Source organism: Panulirus ornatus, chromosome 52, assembly GCF_036320965.1.
Source record: "Panulirus ornatus isolate Po-2019 chromosome 52, ASM3632096v1, whole genome shotgun sequence".
Classification (NCBI taxonomy): Eukaryota; Metazoa; Arthropoda; class Malacostraca; order Decapoda; family Palinuridae; genus Panulirus; species Panulirus ornatus.
The window spans coordinates 19,200,111-19,225,864 of NC_092275.1; the positions used below are offsets into that span (position 1 = coordinate 19,200,111).

At 40.5% G+C, this 25,754-nt stretch overlaps 1 protein-coding gene across 3 annotated transcripts in view; it reads left to right on the top strand.

Moving 5' to 3' along the window:
- LOC139765125 (uncharacterized) overlaps window positions 1-25,754 on the top strand; it is a 1,132,594-nt gene that overhangs the window by 1,041,988 nt on the left and 64,852 nt on the right. For all 3 annotated transcript variants that reach the window (XM_071692317.1, XM_071692316.1, XM_071692314.1), the window contains one exon: window positions 15,498-15,889. In XM_071692317.1, coding sequence (XP_071548418.1) covers window positions 15,498-15,889 — 392 coding nt within the window. The remainder of the gene's footprint in view (window positions 1-15,497; window positions 15,890-25,754) is intronic.

Consider the following 25,754-nt stretch of genomic DNA (forward strand, 5'->3'; position numbering starts at 1 on the left):
ATTGGAGCCAAGAACAATGAGCGAGCGGGCTGATGAGTTGGTATCTCGGTGGTGTTGTGGTTAGCGTTGGTGAATTGTAACCCAGTGGCCCAGGTTCTATCCCCGGCGCTTGGCCAGCCCGCTAGCCGTCCAGTCTTCCTCAGGTTGGTACACAGATGGTTACCAGCTCGGGTTAGGGTAAAACAACTCAGCTATGACAAGCTTAAGCAGCTGACAGCTTGTAGCTCGACTGAAATTTCCCAGCTGTTTCATGTCCGGGTTGGGCATGACCGTCACTTACAGGGCTAATAAGCCCTACTTTACTAGCAGTAAGACTACAGAAAGAACTCTTAGGATGTAGGAGAAACGCAGTGTCGAGAGACAAGAAATAGAATATCAGGCTCTCGAGTGGGATTGGGAGTTGGAGGACTTACAGGATGTTGGAATGAAAGAGGAGAATTAGCAACCAGGCATTCCTCTCCAAATCATGAGCGCAGTGGAAGGAATGTTGAGTTTTGTGATGAAAATCAAAGAGGAACTTATCAAAGAATTCCGGTTAAGGAATAGCGGAACAAACAGATGACTTGAGGACGACCTGTGATAAATGTCTTAAAGGTTAAAAGGCATGAATTAGTATGTAGTTATAAGTAGGTAAGATTTTAACTCTGTAGTGGAATGGGAAGTCATGAAAGACAGACTGGGTTTGAAACATTACAAAGGAAGAGTACGATGAGGCAAGTGGCGGGACTGTTAACGACTAAAAGCCTAGGAAATTCTGAAGGTTGTAAGTAATGAAGGGACATTACCTCGAGAAGCCCCTGTAAGGTAGCTCTTAAACCGGATTAGAATATTTGGGGAATTACTGAGACAGGCCCACAAATCGAGGAATTATGAGAGCTGTTTGTGAAAATCTGTGAAGGGATGTTGAGAACATACAGTATGTTATCCTGTAGGGGGAAAAATGGATGAGTTGGATAGAGTGATGGTTATCTTCGTCTCAAAGATAAGGGGGAAAGAGGATACTGAAGACAGTGAACACAGATGCTGAGGGGTTCGTAGGATATGGCAGGGAATATGACGACAGAGATCGCAAAAGCGATATTCGGCCGAATGTTATAATAGGCACGATCATATCTAAGTTTTCACAGGGAATTTACTCAGTGTTTTCTGATGGATACATAGTGATGCGAAAGGAGGGAAAAGGCTAAGAAGGGCACTAATCTCTCCTGGTGAGAAAGAGAAACTAAGGAAACGATGGGTGGTAACGCTTTTAGACAATTTACAATACGAAAAATTATGAGAATGCGTGAAAATATTGCTCATGAAAACGTTCATGGGTAAGAGATAGGATCGCAAAAGAAGCTTCAGGTTAGCCACACAGTGAATTGGAAAAGTTATTTAAGGTAGAAGACTTTTCAGTGGACGTGATGTGTACTCGTATAGAGGCGATACAACCTTGTGGACGAAAACGCATATTCGGGTTACATCGCTGGATCATACAAGAGTTTAAGAGGTAATGATAATCCGTCAACGCTAGAACTATAGTCTATAGGAAAAGCCTGGAAATGGAAAGCGGCCACGTAGGTGTTGGTGAGATGAAATATATCTTGGGTTAGGAAGCAACAGGAGAGGAAGTGCGTGACCCATAAACAGATACAAGTGTGGCTGCTATGATGAGGTGAACGGTTTCTTCCGAAATGTCATTGTCTCCACAGCAAGAAACAAATAGGTAGACCTGCTCAAGAAGTGTCGGTGATATGTGCCTGAATTATAGGGGGTAAGGTTGAGAGAGAGAGAGAGCCATGGAACTTCTGTATAAGGAAAGAGGTTTAAGGGATAGGGGTAAATATTAGCAGCTACAGAAAGTAACTTAAGTTTTAGGTGAGATACGTCGTGGGGATACTGAAATAATCTTTAAAGTAGGTTACTGGAAGCGTAAGGTAAAGAAATTAGTCCCTCGAGTGTAAAGTTCTCGCACCCATAATGTACAAATTACGCCCTTCACGTCAGAGTTGCTGATTTAATTACCCTCATTAGAATTAAGCTACCGGGCTGGTTTTCACATTTATATATATTTACAATTAACCTTTTATGATTTTTATTCATTCTTCTCTTTTCTTAAATGCATCACGAACTCTAGGATAATAAGTAGGGGCGAAGTGTGTGAAAAAAAGATTCATTTTCGTTTTCTCTATATCGCCGTCCCATAAAAAAAAAAAAAAAAAATGGACAGGAAAGGTAGAGACCTCTCTCACGTTTTTGGACTTTATGAGGGAATTTATCCGCGACTCCAGCTATTAACAGAATAAAAGACTGCGCACAACTGTGTACATAGACGCATAGAGACATGCTTGCACACTCATTTGTGCAGGATGTACACACAACGGACGCGCACGGCTACACGCCACAAACGCCAACTTCCAGGTACGTTACGTTCGTCGATGCAGATAATGGAGGTTCCTCTTTAACTTTTGTGTGTTACTCTAGAGTAGTTTATAAACCTGCTGTAACGACTTTGTTTCGTCGAATCACCGTTACCTTTTGTTTCTTAGAATGAATTTTAACATTGGGTTGGTGATATCCATTGTCGTGTATGGAGGCAAAGTTGCAGTTGCGAAATAGATTGAAATATGGATGTTGTTCGCTACCCTTCTGCAGTCAAGTAAGTGAAACGGGAATTCAGTAGGACCGTCTACATTAGGATCCAGTATGATGGGTAGGTTACCGTATTACGTTTCTGCATCCGCATTATCTTCAGTAGTTTTGATGATTAGTAAGGTGTAATATGATAATAATGATAATACACAGAAATTCTTTTCCATTCTTGAATGTCCTATGGAGCAAGTTTAGCAGAAAAGTTGGTTGTTTAATGAAATGACCCTATTAAGAATATGCAGAAAAAAAGGTTGTGGTTGTATATATGTAGGGTTTGAATGCGATCATGGATTAGAATTAGGTTAGCTTTTTGAAATCAGAAAAAACTAACTTGGGTATTAGCCCAGCAGTACTTTAGGTTTGCATTATTTTATTTTTTTTTAGTAAATGAACCCTAGTCAATCGTGAAGGACAGATCATGAATGATCGTCCGTTTATGGAGAAAACAGGATATTTAGCTGGATTTTTACCTCGGGTTTCACGAGCAGAGGAGTCCTGAAAAATCTCTCCCAATTATGAGGTGTTTGTGGTGTGGCTGTGTGCCATCTGGAGGTTCCCGGAGCTGTCAAGACCCCGAGTGAGCGACGTCACCGCACTTCATATGCTGCTTGGATACATATCGAATGTTTCGTGTGAGAACCACAACAGTGACACATGACACTTTAGAGTCTTATGTTTTAATTGAGTGAGAACTTGCTCTAAATTATATTGACTTGCGTAGTCTTGCTGAGTGAGAGCCGCCACTACTCGACAGTGGCTCCTGTGAAAGTCTCAGGAGGCAAGTGAATGAGAGCGTTAACCATTACGCTGCCTTTTCGTAAAAGCTCAGTCGATTGCTGTGTGAGAACGTGTATAAAGTTGCATTGGTTTATAATAGAGGTTAGGGAGGTAGCTGAGAGAGCTATGATGTCATACTGGCCCCTGCCTGATTGAGCCTCGGAAGATAGCTAGATTAGGTACAGAGGAGTTTAAGTGATACCCCGTGTTGTGATAAAGATCGGCTGTTTTGTTTGAACCCATCCAGATATATTTTCTTCTAAAACCAAACTGTGCTTTTTAGGTCTTAAGATGTAGAAACGTAAAAATTCGCGAGCTAGAGTACGTGTCAGTTTTTATAATGTTCTTTAACGCTTTGTTTGCGGTATTTGATATGTCGGAATAATAAAAGAAAATTGTGTCATTGTTTTTACATAATGATTTAGGAGAGATTATTCCGGCTTCAGAGTGTTTTTGGTCGGCGTGTGTGTGTGACATGAATATATTTTACCTGTGACCCGGGAGAGCTCGAAGTCATGAACCTTCGAGACCAAGTTGTGTACAAGTTATGAATAGCCAAGGTCGCTGGGAGACAATAGCTGGAGGCCTGGCTTTCTCTTCCGCTCCCGTAGTTCATGGTCTTCGCCGAGGGAGTAACCTGCATTGTAACTCAATTCGTTTAAAGTACTTAGCCTAATCTATGAACATGCTATTTTTATGGTCTGTAAAAGGTACGCGTCATTTAATGAACATGCTGTCTTTGTGTGTTTGACCGTTTAAAATAGTCGTCATAAGTGAGATATATGGCGGCTATTTTTCCGCTTGTTCTAAGCTAAACTTTCGTGGCCTTGTTTGTTCGTTATGAGTGCAATGCCCTGAAGATTAATGTTATAGTTCGATGGATGATAGAGTTTAGCTGCTGCCATTACGGAGATGGGAAATATTTTAATTTCTTTCCTTTCTCTGAATATCTAGTTTCTTCTTATAGGTGGCTGTAATAGCAATGCGATAATTGGGATTCTCTTGGTGTTTTCAAAGCTGTGCATTGAAAGTCGCCGTAGTGGTGTACTTAACGCAGATGCGCTTTTAGCGGTGTGTGGAGATATATGGATCAAAATAAACCAATTTGAATACGGATAACGTTGAATATACACAGTAGGGTAACAAGTGCTTCTGCAGTTGTACATGAATCGTGTCGAAAGGCAGTAATTACTGTGCACGTGAGAGTCGTATGAATTGCAAACACTGTCATAAATAGATTTGTTTAAACATGTTGATGACTTCATACAATAAATTCTTTAGTTAGTGTTTTAGATAGCTCTCAGAGTTTTCTCGGCATTATTTGTAAACATTTAACTTTGCCTCAGAAAAAAGAGGGAGTACATCCCGAGCGACTGACTCCTTCAATGGCCAGGATATTGTTGGAATCTTGAGGTGTACACCCAGTTGCGTTTAGCTGTAAAGCAGCATGTTCTTAGGACTGCAAGGATGGCTTGCTTTTACTTGAACTAATTTGTTTGTATTTTTTTTGTTGTTGCTGTTGTCAAAATGAACAAATTGGCCCACGTGGATTCGAATCCAAGGTGCGGCAGTCGGCCACACCCAACCCAGGTGTTCATTCTTCCCGGATGGTCGATGAATGTGTGTGTGTGTTTACACACAGAGATTAAAGTAAATACATGGTTCATAAACAAGGTAAAGAGATGGGGCAACTCGTGTGTAAAACTCTTCCCGTAACACTCAGATAGTAATTACTCTCTCTCTCTCTCTCTCTCTCTCTCTCTCTCTCTCTCTCTCTCTCTCTCTCTCTCTCTCTGTTGTGTTAAACTATTTTTCCCCTTTTAGTGATTTGAACATACATTTTTAATGCATTTTTTCCACTTAAAAATCAGTTGCTCCATACATCATTGAGGTCTTCTCTAATGAATCTTGATGCTGGTAAATCCATTTTCTCTAGAGTTAAGATCATCCTACCTCATCACTGGTAGACCTTTGACGTCTCTCGTGCATTAGAGATCAGTAATTTTCTTTGTCTTGAATCCGGTCCGTGACCTGATTTCTTTGCTCCTTTCGTCGAGGGGATGAGCAGTTTCCCCCCGTTGGATATCCCGTTTAATTTAATCCGAGGCGCACTTGGAGGACTTCCTGATTCTGGTGTCATTCGTAAAAGAATGGTACTTGGTAGTGCTGTGTGTATCAGTCTCGGATACAAATCCTAGTTACGGAAAAAAACAACGTTCCCTGAAGGATGTCTTTTAGTAAGTGAAGCTTTACATTTCTTGAGTTAAATGTTACCCTTGATAGATCGGTTTATTGGGATATGTTTCTTTTCACAAGCCTCGCAATTCGGTAGGTATCATCTCTGCACATTTCTATCACGCCATTGGTTGTGTCAAAAGCTTTCATTAAGCCTTTGTGGATAACAGCATGATTTTTCTTTATGTGTGTATTTTCCTCGATGGTTTCAAGGATCTTTTAATGGTCCTGTTGTTGAGACTGAATTGTCTAGGTCTGCATTACGGGCTGCGTCGATTTTTTTTCTTTTTTACACTAGAATCCTTTAGTCCACATTTCCCAATATTTTAGCTGCACTAGTGTCTCCATGTTTCGACGCATGCGCACCTCTATAACGTTACTATTTTGAATGCGTCTCAGACACAGTCCATTGTATCTGTATATCGATTCAAGAGATTGCCATACGTCTTGTTGTGAACGTTACGTATATCAGAACTAACGTTCATCCAGTTCGTAACGGATACCCAGCCAGGGACGACTTCTGCGTCAAGTGTCATTTAGAGTAACAGAAGACTGAGCATCCTCACTCGTTAAAACTGTTGCTGTTTTTCTCAAGTCTCTAGAGAGGTTATTCTTGTCCTCAGTGACACCTCATTATTCGTTAGTCTATCCAGCCATCCACGCCTTCTAACGTACATCCTGCGGTTCTGAGTAGAAGAAAAATATATCAGATTTCGTTTGCTTTTCAGGTCATTGTATTATGTTCGTTGTATGTGTCTGTTTTAGTTTGTTAGTCTGGCTAGATAGCAATGCCTGTTAGTTAAGGTGAAGGGCGACCAGATGTGACAAGCACATTAAAATCAGTCTCAAGTCATGCTGAGAAAGGAATCTGCGCTCTTTTGTTTCTGATTGCTATTATTACCAAAACTTTTTAAGTATCGTATTTCTGTCTTCAGACTGTGGTAAATTATTCAATCTCGAAGTCCAGTTATTAAGCTATTCATAGTATAATTATTGCATTTTCCACTCGATCTGATAATGAAGTTAGTATCGGTACATTAGCGATGTCACATTTTTTGGTTCTGTAGTTCATGAGTAAGGCATAAGTTTTCATGATTTAAGGATACTTATTACATCCTGTTGCTGCGAACGGTGTTGAGTACACGTTACTTTAGCCGTGTTATGTACTGCCGCGGACCAGGCTGGGGATATAGGTGTGTTCTCCATGTGGCGGGATCCCTGACTTTCGCATACCTGAGGCAGCTCTCAAGGTCGTGGTGACCAGAGAAACCTCTTAGCCAGTAACTGACAGCCGCTAGAGAGCAGCCACCGCATCATCTAAGTGGTTTCTGGTGAGATCTGACCAATTGTAATTGTCCATTGATGATCTTATTGTCCATTAGACTGCGGTGATGCGCGCTCTAAGGAACCACAGTGAAGCCAAACTAACGTGAGTGAGACTTTCTCTTCTGTGCTCGAGATAGGAAAATACGCAGTCATAGGTGTCACCGTTGTTAATAGCGGCTTGGCTCATACAGTTTGAATGAATAGTTTTTCATAAATGCCAAATATCTATGGATTACTCTCTCGAATACTTAAATACGTTTGGGCGACACTCAATTTTCAATCTACTTGCTGTTGCTTTATCCATTGCTGAATTGAACATCAACAGGAAATAGGGATTCATTAACGCTAAGTCAGTTGCAGGGACCACATAATTAAGGCGTATGGTGCGAATGGCGGGCTGGTGGTTAGGAAAAGTGTTTTGTGAACTTGGTGTGTGGGTCGGTGAGGCGGCTCCTGCTGTATGCCAACTGTTCCAGCCTCCGCCACCAGGAACCGTCCCTCCCTCTCACCTTGGCTGGTGGTCTCAAATGTTTATCACGTTGTGTACTTTTCCCTCCAATTTTGGTTATCAAATATTACCAAAAAGAAATAAAGAATGGTTGTTGTTGAATTGTTTTGGTACACTGTGGTTGCAGAGTCATCTTTACACAGGCATGTGTGTTTGTCATTAGTTTGTTTAGGGAAAAGAGTTTTGCGCTCATATTCCGTCTTTAACCTTGTATAGAGTATGACTGGTCATCTTTTGTAATCGTTCTCTCGCATTTACGGCTGGACACATCATTAAAACTGTCGATCACACTTTCCAACTCCTTTGATTCATTTTATGAAACAGGATCATCTGTGTATAACTGTGGTAACTTTTGTTCCGTCATGTTTCTTGTGTACAGTGCATTCACTTCGCTTTCATCTTACGTAATGCCCCATCTATAAAAACAGTAAACAATCATGGTGGCTTCACACAATCGTAATGTACTCTCAAACTTTTTTCTCACACCATTCACTTGCAAGACCGTGTACTATCTCAGACTCTACTTCCATCTCGGAAACTATGAACAGACATTATTTATGTCATCCATGCGCACAATAAAGCAGTACACTTTCCCAAACTGGTTTCCTGCTTTTTATTTTATTTTATCGTAACATCCCAATCAAAGGCCATCTTGGGTGAAAGGAAAGAATGTTATAATAATTTTATGCATTTTCTGAATAAGAAAAACTTGTACACTTTTTTCAAAACTTTCTCCACGATCTTTTTAGATGAAAATAACAGAAATACCAAAGTGGTGCATCAGATTTTCCCTCGTGTAGTTTTCAAGACTTATTTTGCAATAGGAAAAAGGAGTGCAGCTAGATGCACCACCAGTTTTTGTAGTCGTATTATCTCGGAGTTGCCCATACTGTAAACTATCCATCCCTTCGTGAGTTGTGGCCTTTCTTCTCTGTAATCTAACTCCTTTTAGCTACACTTTGTGAGAGTTACCATTTTGTGTGTACCCCTTTGTATTGCCGAAAAGGGTTGATTGATAATAGCAGTAATAATGATAATTATAATAATATAATGATTATTGTAATGATGATAGTAGCAATGTCTGGAGTGAATCGTGTAGGCGCCTCTTGAAAGTTGCCATCTTTTATGATTTAGGTTTCAAAGATGCTTGGACAACATTCCCCTTCCACAGCCACGCGCGCACATTCAAACTTTGGTGACAATGGCTGAACCATTCACACAGTAGGATGTTCGATACGACAGGGCTTTCGCTGAACTGGGACTCTTGTCTTTAGATGGCCTCTTTCCCCCTGACAGTAAGAAGAATGTGAATTAGGTGGTATCGGATGGTAGTAGAGGTGGCGTGGGTTATCTTGCTGTCACACCTGGCATGTGCTAGGCCAATTCTCACGCCTTGTGTCACAGCACCCATCACTCACTGTTGCCAAAGTTGTTGATAGTTTAGTGGAGTTGAGAAAGGCTTCGGTTTCGTTATATGACGCTGCTCATGACATCATATGCATGTGAGAACAGAATAAGTAAGGTGAACAGAAAACGTAGAAATCTCGTACCCTTTTTATTGTAGAGACTAGAGGGCAGCTCCACTGATGATCATACAGTATCTCTTAAATTATTCTTACTATTTACGGAAATTAGAACCGGAGGTGATGGTGCTTGGCTTGGGGCTTTGCTGTGATTTGTAAAATTCATGTAATTTGATGTGACTCAATGTTGAGCAAGAGTGGTGTGGTGGGAAGTGTGTTGGGGTGGCGCGTCAGCATACCGCGGGTGATGTGTGAGTGTGTGTGTGACTGCGCCAGACTCCTTGATCGCTTCAGCAGCTGCGCCGCTTGTGCCAGACTGTGGGCCTCGCGGGATCAGGTTTTTGTAAATACGTTTTCCAGCAGTTACCCTTGGCAAGTTACGCCACAGTTATGCCTCCTTAGGCTCATGGTCAACGACTATAAAAGTAGATTAGAAAATTTTTGTGGAAGGTACCTCATATCACGAATTGTTTGACAGGCTGATTGAGACAGTTAATATATGTCGTCGTAGATGAATTGAATAGTTATCCAAAGCTCTGATGACAGCACATCCTTGTTCATTACCACGTGTATATATAAGTAACTCCAGTGTAGGGGGAAGCAGGTGCATGGGAGACCTTTGAGTGTTGTAGGTTAAACAGGTTCATGGGAGACACTTGAGTGTTGTAGGTTAAACAGGTTCATGGGATGCACTTAAGTGGTGTGAGCATAGTTAGGTTCATAGGATGACTTATGTGATGTGGGGGGAGTAGGCTCATGAGAGTTTCGAACAGTGTAGGTGAACCGGTTAATAGATTTTTTTCCTAGCTTCATAATGATATTTTTTGTAATAAGAGGAATATTTAAAGTCAGACAGTGACATGCTATTAAGACATTCATGATTTTAAGACAAAGTGTGTTCCATATTGAAAGAATACCACTTACGAATCTCCTGCGTGTCGTAGAGGAAGACAAAGACGGACGGCAATCATTCCTCCCTGTATTACTTTCCAAAACAAGGAACAGAAGAAAGTAGCCAAAATAGGATTATTTCACTCTAAGGCTCAATCATCTGTTCCTGATGTTAATGCGGTCTGGCGAAAAAAGCGAAAACGCTTGAAAAAAAATGTCATTATGAAAGTTTGTGTCTGTGTGCCTATAGTCTCTCTCTCTCTCTCTCTCTCTCTCTCTCTCTCTCTCTCTCTCTCTCTCTCTCTCTCTCTCTCTCTCTCTCTCTCATCATATATGCAGATGCCCGCACCTTGTGCAGTCTCCGTGCATGTTCACAGAAATGAGGCAGGTGTAGCTTTCGTGGACGGACGACCGGCACACAAAGAGAGCCTCAAGAATATAACACCCTCATCTATACCGTCATGATGTGAAGTGTCGCAGTAACTTTTTTTTCCGTAGCGTCAGCAGACGTGTGTGAAAGAATAAGTAAGTGCTGTACAGCAGGTGTGTTCGATGTATTGCGACAGTCTTCACTGACAAGCGAGAACCAGTTTCTTGTTCCCTCCTCCACACCCAAATGATGGCTTCAGTCAGTCACATTTGACCTCTGTCCAACTTGTTATCGTGGCTGTTTTATTTCAAGGCTCATGGTTGTTTTTAAACTAAAAGAGTTTAAAGAAACGCGTAAGGCGTTCCCCAACTCCAACTCGCTGGTCGCTGTTTGTTTGCTTGAAGAGAATGCGTTTTATATTTTGGTTAGTTTCTCGTCTCAAGGCAAGCCCTGACCCGCGTAGTGAAAGTGGCTCGATATGGTTGTTAGGAAGAGGTGTTGGCAACGTTAGGCGGAGCTTGGAGTGGCGTCCCAGCAGCTTTAGTAATGGACTCTATATCAGACGTGGGGTCATGAGTAGTGGCTGCACTCGCTTTATATGAGTAGGGCGGACATACCAAGTGCATGGAACGTTCTGCGGCTTGCTGTCAGGGACATTTGCTTGCCAGATAAAGACATTTTGGTGATTGAATATCATTGCTGATGACATTAACGGAACTGGTCGTAGGTATAAAAGGGATTACAGATCGTCTCCGTTCGAATGTCAAGATAGTTGTAAATGTGTCAAACACTTTTTCTGTCTTTTATTGTAGATTAAGGATGTCATTTACGGCTTGGCCAGCACAACTTGCAGTTTTTATTTTGTCTCGACTGAAAAAGAGAAACTTTCACCTGCATCAGAGGTGTGGCAACTTTATTTCGCAGCACACCCTCTTGAGCCCTCGCCGGGTCACGTGGGGCTTGCTGTGGGAGAAGGGGTACACAGTCTTACCTAACGGTTCATCTTCGTCTGGTCTTCTGCTTACGTGACCTGATTATCATTGTATTCACACACACACACACACACACACACACACACACACACATGTGTATATATATATATATATATATATATATATATATATATATATATATATATATATATATATATATATATATAGTGTGTGTGTGTGTGTGTGTGTGTATGTATGTATGTATGTATATACCTGGACCCCTTTTCAAGGACTTCCTGCAACTTCAAGGCTGCGCCACGCTAGGGAAATGATGACGCCTTTCGAGCGAGAAGTTCTTCGAGGAGACTGTACCCTTGTCAACAACCTATTATACAGCCACGCCAAATGTGACTTCACTCGCGGTAACACTTTTATATCGTGTCTTAAGAAACTCCAGCACCAGCATGGTAAGATATTGTCGCTGTCATACTAACGAGGATGATCTTCAAGAGCGCCAATCACTTTTCGTAACTAGCTAGGGTGTTTAATACATCATTTCCAAACAACCATGGGTAAATGACACAGCCTTAAAAACGAGTATTACCTTTTGTAATTTATGTGACCACCAATACAGAAGTAGTTTTTTTGCCAGCCTATTACCCCCCCCCCCCCCCTCCCCGCCATGAATGATGAACTTTGCTAGCCACGAACAAGGAAGAATTTAAGGATAACATTTCGAATCTCCTGTACACTACCGCTACAGTAACAGGTGAACAAAACTTCCCCTCACTGATAAGGTACAATGTAGTATAGCTTTATTAACTCGAAAGGTTAAATACACTATCGCTACACTGATAGAGGTGAACTTAACAGTGCCACATGAAGTTAAGGAGTTAAATACTTCCACCGTAATAAAAATGAATTATATGTGTACTACCACATCATTAATACAGATGAATACATCACCACCACCGTGCTAACATACCAAGGATGCATCGCCCTTCCACCGCACTGAAGTTTGTACACTCCCCAACACTTCACCAGTCCCGCACTAGCAGTGGTGAGCACGACGTATAGACATCTGAAAAAGGAATGAAAACAGTGACTGTTAAGACAGCATTGGCATAGTTTAACTGTGGCTGGCAAAGTTACATTCTTACGTCTTTGCGTTATCCAGTTTGACTGGGTAGAGAAAAATGCTAAGAGCATGCATGTAAAGGAGCCACACCACTCACATCTGCTGATATGCACGGAGGCATGCGGTTTATGTCTTCAGAGGAAGGCGTGGTTTACCACGTTTTTGTAGCTGAAGTTTGACATGAAATAACATAGGTGACTGGGTACGTGCCAAGTAGCTCATGATAACATTCGCAAAATTTACTCGTAAGTTGTCAGCAGTTTTGAGATTGGATGGGGGACCTTGTTTACAGGAAGTGATGCTGACCAAGTGAGTTTAAGGTTTGCTATGGCAAGACGAAGCATCAGTTTATAGTGTAATGATCACTCGTAACAGAATAACAAGTTTTCACTATAGTCATATATTCTCACTAGTCATATTTCAGCATGCTCATTCATCGCAGAGTTTCGCAAGTTAGAGCCTGAGTAGATTAGGCCCCACAGTATAGTATGATGAAATCCAAAAACCTCATACACCGAGGTGATAATATGTGACATATTTTGGAGAACATATGAAAGACGTTACAATCAGGTATTGATTGAAACTCATTTGAGAGCAAGAGATGAATGTGGTGAAGCAAAAAAAGTCATTAAAAAGGTCAGTGAAGGTATGATGTTCTGTAAATCGGTCTGGGACAAATAATCAGGTGATGAACACTTAAAAATAGAGGGCTGTTTGCCTTTATTGATTTATTCTTAGTGGGACCATTTACAGGATTCTTAATCTTTTCATACACACCCTTATCAAATAGTTATGGCAAAAAAATATGAAAATGATGATTATCTTCAATATAACTTTACCCTGCATTTTTGTGTTGAGGTATTATGAAAATAAACTGATTTTCTCTTATGTAGTAGAGTATTCAGAAACATAATCATTTCACCAATGGCACGAGAGAAAAGAACAGTATGACTGTAGAATGAATATATATTATGGAATATTTTTTGCTGTAGCTGGGCTGTTGGGAACCTGGTAAACTGCAGCGCTTCTTTGTTTCATTTCTGGTTACCTATTTCTTAATTTTGGAACTGATATTTTGAAATGTTTTTGTTTGAAAGTTTGAATGAAGAGTAAAGTTCCATTCCTGACTAGAGTTTTTCTTAAAGTCACCCACATTAACTTTCTCACTTAGACAGTTGGGTGAAATCACAAATGATGAATAAAATGACACTACTTAGACTTAGTTGGGTGAAATCACGAATGATGAATAAAATGACACTACTATTGTCTGTAGGTACAGGAGAGAATTTGAATGGCATGCTAGAGCCTGCAGTAGGATAGTACTCTGCAGAAACAGATCTTCCAAATGAGCATGAGGCTCCAGTCACAAATTAAGGCTCGGCCTTAATTAATTAGATATAGAAAAGTTAATGAAAGGGAAAAAGAAGAGACAATGGAAAGGATTTACGAATTTTGGAAGAAGTGAAAAACTTAGTCTTATAGAATGTGCCAGGTCAGAATCATTGGAAAAATCATAAGAGGGTGGAGAGTTCCAAAACATCTGTGTGTAGGGGGAAAAACAGTTATCAAACCAGCCCACCCGTGAGTTGTGGAATCTTGTTGAATATTGCGAGGTCTAGCTAGTGGTGGGGGCACACAAACAGCTAGCTCTCAGGAGCAAAAACCAAAGTAATACCCCCAAGAGAGGGAAAGTGGTTCATCATTGCAGTCTAGGGCAAGCAGGGCACGTTTTGAAGTAAGCATAGGAGAGTTGATAGATTACGCAGCTTTTTGATTCAACTCTGTCAAGTATGGATGTATTACTAGAACAGCCTCAGATGTGAGCAGTACTCCATACAGAGACATCAATCCTTTGTGCTAATGGAGCAACTGCTTGGAAGAAAAGAAATTTTGCCATCTAAACAGGACTCCAGTTTCTCAGAGGCAGACTTAGGTCTTTCTGTGATGTGGGGTTTATATGATAGTGGATGTTACAATGATTCCAAATATGTTCAACGAGTTAAGAGGTGGAATTACAGAACTCGTTGGAGAAAGGAAAGGTGATAGAGAGATGGGCTGAACTGGTTCTGGAAGGCAGTAAACTTAATCAGATTTTGTCTATCCCACTGAGACATCCCTTCCAAGTCTGAGTTTATTAAGGAAGGTATGTTGAGACTGGATGCAAAATTAGGCTCATTACACAATGTTGTAGATGTCATAACCTGCTATTCTTGGGAAAGTTGTCTTAAAAGATAATCACCTTCCACCTTCCTCCAGTACAGTGATATCGAAGTAGGCTACTGGAATATAAGAATTGATTGGGATTGTTTTTGGACTTGTTACTTGGTTAACTGCCTTAAGTTACACATTTTGGGAGTGTTGTATAGATTTTGTATTAAGTGGATTGAAATAAACAATCTTTACAAGCATGATTTTGTGACCCACAAAACTGAAAGGTTTTCCTGTAAACTTGTTGGCTTGATGCTGCAGCTTAGAATGTTTTTAATAAGTTCTGTAGAATTTTTATTAAAGCACAGTTTTTAGAAGAATTTTATTACTTATTTTGTATGTATGTTGGGTAAACTGCCCAAATGTCTTGCAGTGTCAACTTTTTTCATGTTTCATTAGTACGGACATATAAGTGGAGTAAATATGCACTGTATATCTTGCACTTATAGGTAATATTTTTGCAATTAACACCATCAATGAACAAAATGACAAGATGTGCAATTGTGACATTTGAATTTTAGTTTGAATTTTTTATGAATATAGTTGAACTTGGTAAGTGTTATAGATTTTTTTTTCTTTTGAGTGGTAAGGCAGTTGCTGTTGCTTGGCAGGCTGCTTTAGTATATATCTTGTCTACCATAAGCCTGCAGTTGTGGTCTTATCAAACATGACATCATAGTGGAGTAATCACATATACCATATTTGATATAAGAGATTAAATCTTAAACCTTCACAGTTTTGTTGCTAAGTAATGCCTTGGTGATATGATTATGTAGCATGATATGTATTTGTTCATTAGTTCAACTAAATATATGTTAAAATGTAAACTGTTTAGTATTATGTGATTAGCTATGTTATCTCTTTAGTTATAAATGCATATGCATTTGCATAACTGATAGTTGAAAGTATGTTGGTTTTGAAGCTATTGACTAACGTGAATGATGCATTATTACAGGACTTATCACAAAGACTCGTACATGGCCCACCGTCGAGACTGGAAGACAGGCTTTGAGGGCCGCTATCGTAGAACTATCTCACCCTCAGCATCTAACAGAAATCTTCTCTACACTCGTGAAGACACCACTAACAACAACACTGCCAACAGTAATTCCTCATCAGCTTCTACCACCACCACCATTACTGCAACCACCACCACTACCAGCCCAAGCCCACAGCAGCAAGAGCCAGAACGCAGAAGCTCTACCACCTCCACCACCACAGTAACTACCACAACTCCAACTACACCTCCAGCTGGGATCCTCCGTACTGTTGCCTCTACTTCCAACCTTGTGCAAAGCAACAACTCTAAGAATGTCAGCGATAATGACGACAGTGTTAATAATAATGGTGAGTTTGATTTGTTAATTGTTATCATTCTATATATATATATATATATATATATATATATATATATATATATATATATATATATATATATATTTTCCCTGCAAAAATCGTCCAAATGCCTCTCTCTTCTCTTTCACTAATACTCTTACTTCTTCATCCCACCACTCCCTACCCTTTCTAATCAACCCACCTCCCACTCTTCTCATGCCCCAAGCATCTTTTGTGCAATCCATCACTGATTCCCTAAATACATCCCATTCCTCCCCCACTCCCCTTACTTCCATTGTTCTCACCTTTTTCCATTCTGTACTCAGTCTCTCCTGGTACTTCCTCACACAGGTCTCCTTCCCAAGCTCACTTACTCTCACCACCCTCTTCACCCCAACATTCACTCTTCTTTTCTGAAAATCCATACAAATCTTCACCTTAGCCTCAGCACATTAACATCCAAAAGTCTCTCTTTTGCACGCCTGTCAATTAACACGTAATCCAATAACGCTCTCTGGCCATCTCTCCTACTTACATAAGTATACTTATGTATATTGAGTGGGAGATGTATAAAAGAAAGAGACAGGAGGTCAAGAGAAAGGTGCAAGAGGTGAAAAAAAGGGCAAATGAGAGTTGGGGTGAGAGAGTATCATTAAATTTTAGGGAGAATAAAAAGATGTTCTGGAAGGAGGTAAATAAAGTGCGTAAGACAAGGGAGCAAATGGGAACTTCAGTGAAGGGCGCAAATGGGGAGGTGATAACAAGTAGTGGTGATGTGAGAAGGAGATGGAGTGAGTATTTTGAAGGTTTGTTGAATGTGTTTGATGATAGAGTGGCAGATATAGGGTGTTTTGGTCGAGGTGGTGTGCAAAGTGAGAGGGTTAGGGAAAATGATTTGGTAAACAGAGAAGAGGTAGTGAAAGCTTTGTGGAAGATGAAAGCCGGCAAGGCAGCAGGTTTGGATGGTATTGCAGTGGAATTTATTAAAAAAGGGGGTGACTGTATTGTTGACTGGTTGGTAAGGTTATTTAATGTATGTATGACTCATGGTGAGGTGCCTGAGGATTGGCGGAATGCGTGCATAGTGCCATTGTACAAAGGCAAAGGGGATAAGAGTGAGTGCTCAAATTACAGAGGTATAAGTTTGTTGAGTATTCCTGGTAAATTATATGGGAGGGTATTGATTGAGAGGGTGAAGGCATGTACAGAGCATCAGACTGGGGAAGAGCAGTGTGGTTTCAGAAGTGGTAGAGGATGTGTGGATCAGGTGTTTGCTTTGAAGAATGTATGTGAGAAATACTTAGAAAAGCAAATGGATTTGTATGTAGCATTTATGGATCTGGAGAAGGCATATGATAGAGTTGATAGAGATGCTCTGTGGAAGGTATTAAGAATATATGGTGTGGGAGGAAAGTTGTTAGAAGCAGTGAAAAGTTTTTATCGAGGATGTAAGGCATGTGTATGTGTAGGAAGAGATGGAAGTGATTGGTTCTCAGTGAATGTAGGTTTGCGGCAGGGGTGTGTGATGTCTCCATGGTTGTTTAATTTGTTTATGGATGGGGTTGTTAGGGAGGTAAATGCAAGAGTTTTGGAAAGAGGGGCAAGTATGAAGTCTGTTGGGGATGAGAGAGCTTGGGAAGTGAGTCAGTTGTTGTTCGCTGATGATACAGCGCTGGTGGCTGATTCATGTGAGAAACTGCAGAAGCTGGTGACTGAGTTTGGTAAAGTGTGTGGAAGAAGAAAGTTAAGAGTAAATGTGAATAAGAGCAAGGTTATTAGGTACAGTAGGGTTGAGGGTCAAGTCAATTGGGAGGTGAGTTTGAATGGAGAAAAACTGGAGGAAGTGAAGTGTTTTAGATATCTGGGAGTGGATCTGGCAGCGGATGGAACCATGGAAGCGGAAGTGGATCATAGGGTGGGGGAGGGGGCGAAAATTCTGGGGACCTTGAAGAATGTGTGGAAGTCGAGAACATTATCTTGGAAAGGAAAAATGGGTATGTTTGAAGGAATAGTGGTTCCAACAATGTTGTATGGTTGCGAGGCGTGGGCTATGGATAGAGTTGTGCGCAGGAGGATGGATGTGCTGGAAATGAGATGTTTGAGGACAATGTGTGGTGTGAGGTGGTTTGATCGAGTGAGTAACGTAAGGGTAAGAGAGATGTGTGGAAATAAAAAGAGCGTGGTTGAGAGAGCAGAAGAGGGTGTTTTGAAGTGGTTTGGGCACATGGAGAGAATGAGTGAGGAAAGATTGACCAAGAGGATATATGTGTCGGAGGTGGAGGGAACGAGGAGAAGAGGGAGACCAAATTGGAGGTGGAAAGATGGAGTGAAAAAGATTTTGTGTGATCGGGGCCTGAACATGCAGGAGGGTGAAAGGAGGGCAAGGAATAGAGTGAATTGGAGCGATGTGGTATACCGGGGTTGACGTGCTGTCAGTGGATTGAATCAAGGCATGTGAAGCGTCTGGGGTAAACCATGGAAAGCTGTGTAGGTATGTATATTTGCGTGTGTGGACGTATGTATATACATGTGTATGGGGGGGGTTGGGCCATTTCTTTCGTCTGTTTCCTTGCGCTACCTCGCAAACGCGGGAGACAGCGACAAAGTATAATAAATAAATATAAATAAATATATATATATATATCCCTGGGGATAGGGGAGCAAGAATACTTCCCACGTATTCCCTGCGTGTCGTAGAAGGCGACTAAAAGGGGAGGGAGCGGGGGGCTGGAAATCCTCCCCTCTCATTTTTTTTTTAATTTTCCAAAAGAAGGAACAGAGAATTGGGCCAGGTGAGGGTAGTCCCTCAAACGCCCAGTCATCTGTTCTTAACGCTACCTCGCTAATGCGGGAAATGGCGAATAGTTTGAAAGAAAAGAAAGAAAGATATATATATATATATATATATATATATATATATATATATATATATATATATATATATATGTGTGTGTGTGTGTTTATTTATTTATTTTGCTTTGTCGCTGTCTCCTGCGTTAGTGAGGTAGCGCAAGGAAACAGACGAAAAAATGGCCCAACCCACCCACATACACATGTATATACATACTCGTCCACACACGCAAATATACATACCTATACATCTCAACGTATACATATATATATATATATACACATACAGACATATACATATATATACATGTACATAATTCATACTGTCTGCCTTTATTCCTTCCCATCTCCACCCCGCCACACATGAAATAGCAACCCCCTGCCCTTGCATGTGCACAAGGTAGTGCTAAGAAAAGACAACAAAGGCCACATTCGTTCACACTCAGTCTCTAGCTTTCATGTATTATGCACCAAAACCACAGCTCCCTTTCCACATCCAGGCCCCACAGAACTTTCCATGGTTTACCCCAGACGCTTCACACGCCCTGGTTCAATCCAATGACGGCACATCGACCCTGGTATACCACATCGTTCCAATTCACTCTATTCCTTGCATGCCTTTCACCCTCCTGCATGCTCAGGCCCCGATCACTCAAAATCTTTTTCACTCCATCTTTCCACACTCCAATTTAGTGTTCCACTTCTCCTCATTCCCTCCACCTCTGACACATATATCCTCTTGGTCAATCTTTCCTCACTCATTCTCTCCATGTGACCATTTCAAAACACCCTCTTCTGCTCTCTCAACCACACTCTTTTTATTACCACACATCTCTCTTACCCTATTATTACTTACTCGATCAAACCACCTCACACCACATATTGTCCTCAAACATCTCATTTCCAGCACATCCACCCTCCTCCGCACAACCCTATCTATAGCCCACACCTCGCAACTATATAACAACCATATAACATATTCCTTCAAACATACCCATTTTTGCTTTCCAAGATAATGTTCTCGACTTCCACACATTCTTCAACGCTCCCAGAACTTTCGCCCCCTCTCCCACCCTATGATTCACTTCCACTTCCATGATTCCATCTGCTGCCAAATCCACTCCCAGATATCTAAAACACTTCACTTCCTCCAGTTTTTCTCCATTTAAACTTACCTCCCAATTGACTTGTCCCTCAACCCCACTGTACCTAATAACCTTGCCCTTATTCACATTTACTCTCAGCTTTCTTTTTTCACACATTTTACCAAACTCAGTCACCAGCTTCTGCAGTTTCTCACACGAATCAGCCACCAGCACTGCATCATCAGCAAACAACAACTGACTCTTCCCAAGCTCTCTCATCCACAACAGACTGCATACTTGCCCTTCTTTCCAAAACTCGCAGTCACCTCCCTAACAACCCCATCCATAAACAAATCAAACAGCCATGGAGACATCACACACCCCTGCTGCAAACCAACATTCACTGAGAACCAGTCACTTTCCTGTCTTCCTACACGTACACATGCCTTACATCCTCGATAAAAACTTTTCACTGCTTCTAACAACTTGCCCCCACACCATATATTCTTAATACCTTCCACAGAGCATCTCTATCAACTCTTATCACATGCCTTCTCCAGATCCACAAATGCTACATACAAATCCATTTGCTTTTCTAAGTATTTCTCACATGCATTCTTCAAAGCAAACACCTGATCCACACATCCTCTACCACTTCTGAATCCACACTGCTCTTCCCCAGTCTGATGCTCTGCACATGCCCCAACCCTCCCAATCAACACCCCCCCGTATAATTTCCCAGGAACACTCAACAAACTCACACCTCTGTAATTTGAGCACTCACTTTTATCCCCTTTGCCTGTGTACAATGGCACTATACAAGCATTCCTCCAATCCTCAGGCACCTCACCATGAGTCATACATACATTGAATAACCTTACCAACCAGTCAACAATACAGTCACCCCCTTTTTTAATAAATTCCACTGCAATACCATCCAAGCCCGCTGCCTTGCCGGCTTTCATCTTCTGCAAAGCTTTTATATATCCTTGCAAATGTAATGATAAAAGCAGGCCTTATTGGATGGATGTTTGAATTTAAATGAATTGTAAAGACAGCATGTATTTGATTTTTTGCAAGCTCATTACTAAGCTAAATTGCACAAAGTGTACCAGACCAGCCAGGCTGGGGAGTGGGGTTATGTAGGCCTAAGGGCTGCAGCTTCCACCAGCTTGTTTGTTAAACGACCAATTCCAACAGCCTGGGCCCAGCCCAGGATGTGGGTTTTAAGACTCACGAAGAATTCCCCAGGTATATACACAATGTTTTGACGAGGCATTCTGGTCGGAGAGAGCTGCTTAATTTGTTTTTGTTATAATAACATGTATGATGAAGTAAAGCAGGTGATGTGTCTGTCTGTTTACCTGTCTATATCCCTGATGCCCATTCCCATCTTGAACTCCCATATGGGGTGGTTACGGTAAAAGAGACTCCATAAGTGGTGAACTCCATTTGCAGGTAATTTCATCTATTTAGATTTTCAGGAAACATTCGATGAAGTCCTGCATCAAAATTCTTCCACATGGTATAGATATTGTTGTATTTTAGGAGTTAGAAAACTTGTAGACTGGCAGTAAGCGAAGAATAGTGATGAACGATCAAGCCATAGAATGGTTAGAAAAACAAGTTGCATGCTGGAGGGATCAGTCTATGGACCATTTTTTTTTTATATGAGTTAATGACATTGATAATGGGCTGCACTGTAAGATATTAAAATTCACAGATGACATAGCTGGGAAGAAAGCTACAGAAGACATTGAATGTCTTCACCAGCAAAGTGGCAGACAAACAGATGGACTGGGCTTATTGATGGCAAATGAATTTTGATATCAGCAAATGATAAGTTTTACATAATGGTAGTAGAAGAGAAAAAAGCTACAATATGGATTCTTTTGGGCTACAAAAGGTATATTAGGAAATAGCCTAAGGTGTAATAATCTCATATGATATAAAGCCAAGTAAACAGTACAGAGAAGCAACACAAAAGGTGAAAAAAAATTATGGGATTTGTAGGTAGGGTATTTCTGTTCAAGTCCAAGAAACTAATCCTCCTTCTTTTCAGCCCACTGGTGTTTTCTCACCTTGAATATTGTTTTCAGATTTGTTTACTGTACATGAATATAGACATAGACCAAATGGATAGATAGAGAACAGCATTGAGCTGCCAAGATGATTCCTTGAGTGAGAAACAAATCCTGCAGGAGCCAGCTATATGAATTGAACTTTTTCCTTTAGGAAAGAGGGGGATAAGAGGTAATTTAATACAGGTATTAAAGAGTATTGATGGCTTTAATGGTCTCAATCTAAGCAGCTTTTTCTTTATGTTGAACATTCCAGTCATGAACAAAAGTCCATATCAAAGCTGGGCCATAATTGATATATAGAGAGGATTATGAAAGGGGGGAAAAAATGAAGTGACGGGAAATTATTTTTGAATTTTGGAAGAAATGAATATACTGACAAGGGAAATTAATTTTGAATTTTGGAAGGAATGAATATACTGTCTTTGAGAATGCTGCATCATAGTTATTGGGAAAAATCTGAGAGGGTAGAGAGAGATCCAAAGCTCCCAGGTGTTGGGGAAAAAGCAATTATCAAACTGGCCCACCCTCGAGTTTCCAACGGCCACAAAGTAATCATGTGACATAGTAGCATGCTGAGTATTGTGGTTTAGACTAGCTAGTGGTGGGGGCTTACAAGTAGGCAACTCTTGGGTGCAAAAAACCTAAGTAATACCTAAAGAAAAGGGAAAGTAGACCAACATTGCAACGTATGGGAATTAGGCTAATGGCTTTTCTTTTACCTCATATGAACCAAAGCACTCTTTGGAATGATTTACCAATTACAGTAGTTGAAAGCAACACCAGAGATAGTTTTAAGAACAGACTTTGTTAAGTACTTCACTTTAAGTTCATGACTTGATGCTATATGTACTTTCTTTGTTATATGTAAAGTCATATGTTTGCTTTCTTACTCTTACCACTCTAATTTCTTAAAGAAATGTTTTCCACTATCACGTCTCTAATGGATCCATAGGTCTGTTGCAGTTTGTATTCCTTTTACATCAGTATTCATTTCTGTTTCTGACACTTAAATTCTCCGTCAGTCTCTTTACTCCTCCTCTCCAAATGCCCAAATCATTCAGTGCACCCTGGTTGGCTCTCAGTTGCATTTGTTTCACTTCCTAATTTTTCTTTGAAACAGTTATCTCACCTCATACCACATATCCTAAGGCTCTTTATTTTCAGCATGACTAACTTTTTCCTTTCCTTTGCCTTTGGGGGAACTACCATGAATTTAATACATACTTATCTGTATTCTTAGTCACAGACTTTCTTTCTGTACACTTCTTTATGCTCTCAGGACCTCAACTCCTTCTTTCACCGAGTAACTTACTCCAGCCTCAATAGTTTTATTAAGATTCACATTCACACCATCCGGTCTAATCATCCTGCTAAACCTTGATACGTTTTTTTCACTGTTACTATAGACTTTCTTTTTTTATACACTTCTTTTTTTATACACTTCCACACTGTGTCACCAACTTCTGGAGTTTTTCTCAAAAACATTGTCAGCCACAAACATCAATTGATTCACCTCCCATGCCTCACCATCCCCTGCACACATCTTTATCTGTTACCACTTTCTAACTTGCTCCCCCAACTGTTGCACCCATTTTCCCTATTGGTCTCCTTACATTATTCAGGTATTTCATAGTAATTTCTTAATCTCTCTGAAATTAATTGATTATCCATCTAGTATATAGTTTGCCCTTTTTTTCGTCTCTTCTACTTTTCTTTTGACCTGCCTTTTTTTGTGTACTTCTCCCAACCAATTTTACTCCTTCCAGTAGATACTGACTATATACTTTCTTTGTATGTTTAACTATTCCCCAGCAAATACTGACTGTATATACCTCCTTTGTGTGTTTAACTAGCGGAGTAACTTCATTTCATCACTCCTCACCCTTTCTCACATATCCACTTCCCACCTTCTGCATGCTTCACACTTGACTCACACTTAACGGGCAATGCATCTCTGAATACTTTCTGTACCTCTCCTAAATCCCTACTTTCGTTTACTTTCACATTATGCCCATTCTCACTTAACTATGTATACTTATGTATGTACCTTTACCTTTTCTAAAATCATATTTCTTGATTGCCATTCCTCTTACAGCACACTGCTCGACAGGGTTTTTCTCTGGTGAAAATTAAATCGGGGACCCATTGCCTCTTCAGTTGCTCAGTCATCCAATATTCAATCCCATGCATCAGAACTGCCAAAGCCCCCTCCTTCTCATATTGCATTATTCTCCATTCCTCTCTTCTCCTGTTGCACAGGCATTTAACCCACATCTACCTTTAACTCAGTCTCCATTAGGAAAACACCTTTCCTTCGCTTTTGTTCTCTGACTATTCCCAGACTTTAGAAATGTTTAAGTGCATGGGACAAATACCAAGAAAGTGTTCCAGACTAGCCAGGCTATAGGGGCTATGTAGGTTTGAGGGATGTGGCTGCGAACAGCTTGGTTGACCAATGACCTAATCCAACTGCCTGGACTCTGCTTGGGCTGTGGGGATGAAGACCTCGAAAGACTTCACCAGTTATTCCTGACCCACTGTGCCCTTTTACCTTTCATTTTTTTGTGCTGGGTGTCAGAATATTAAAGGTTCTCTCATCCTGCCTACAACTATACACATTCAGTTTTTAAAGAACAACTTGCTCTGTTCTTGCTTCCTTCCACGACACACACAAGATATGGATACTGTTCTTTCTCCATTATCCTAAACATTATGGAAGGTGGAAGGCAGAAATGGGATCATATGAAATGAGTGGATATGGTATATGAGGGTGCCTTGCTCTCAGTGGAATTAATCAGTATATGAAGCACTGAGGCTTGCCTGCATTGTAGATGGTCGATGTAGATTTCAGTGTCATAAATGAAAGCTAGAGAGTGGGTGATTGCACACAATTCCACTGTTTGCTTGTTGCTGACTTAGCCTTGTTAAGGAGGGAGAGGCAATCTGACATGAAATGTGAATATGTACACTTTATATGATGGGTAGTGAGAATGTTTGCTGATTAATGTAAAACTTTCAGAATGATAAGAGCTTTGTATGAGCTATGCTTGTCTTGTGAGGCAGTTTATAGAGAGGTGTAAAGATTCTATCAAAAGAGATGGTCAGATACAGTGAGTGAGTTGTTGGGGGCTTAAAATATTTCTTTTGAGGATGCTTGGGGAATGACTGTAGATGTGTATAATGCAAGCATTTTTTTGTAAAGTCATGAGTATTAAGTGAATCAGTCATCATAGTGTCCAAAATGTGAAAAATGAAGAAATGCTTTTAATATTTGAAAGTCATTTTTCATATTTGTGCACAGAAGTTAGGGTTATGCGTGAATGAGCTAAGACGCTGTATGGATTTGATCCATCTCTCGTAAAATGGACAGAATAATATGATAGGAGGTTTTGATGATTGCTGATTACTGATAGTTGAGTATTGTACAAAATTATCCTTTAAATTTTTGTCCAAACAATTACTGAACAGAAGTTTTAATCATGGTACCCTTTCCTCACTCAGTATACTGAGTATAGAGCAGACTGAAAATTAAAATTTTCCTTTCACATTGAGCAGTGTTCGAGTCTTGAAAAGTGAATGAAAAGTATGTGTTAACCACGAAGTACTATATTGAATTTCATTATGCAGAAGGGTTACTGCTCTCTTAAACAGTAAGTGGGGTAGGTTTCACCAGAGTGACCAGACTGATTTTGTGGTGACAACAACCCTGTACAGTATATATTGTATGTAATTATTTCCAAAATATCACAGTATAATTTCCTCATGATTATATTAATGTGTGATAACACAGAATTTGACAACTGTTGACATGATGCAGTAACAATTGATGCACTGGGAAGGCCCATTGTTAGAATACTG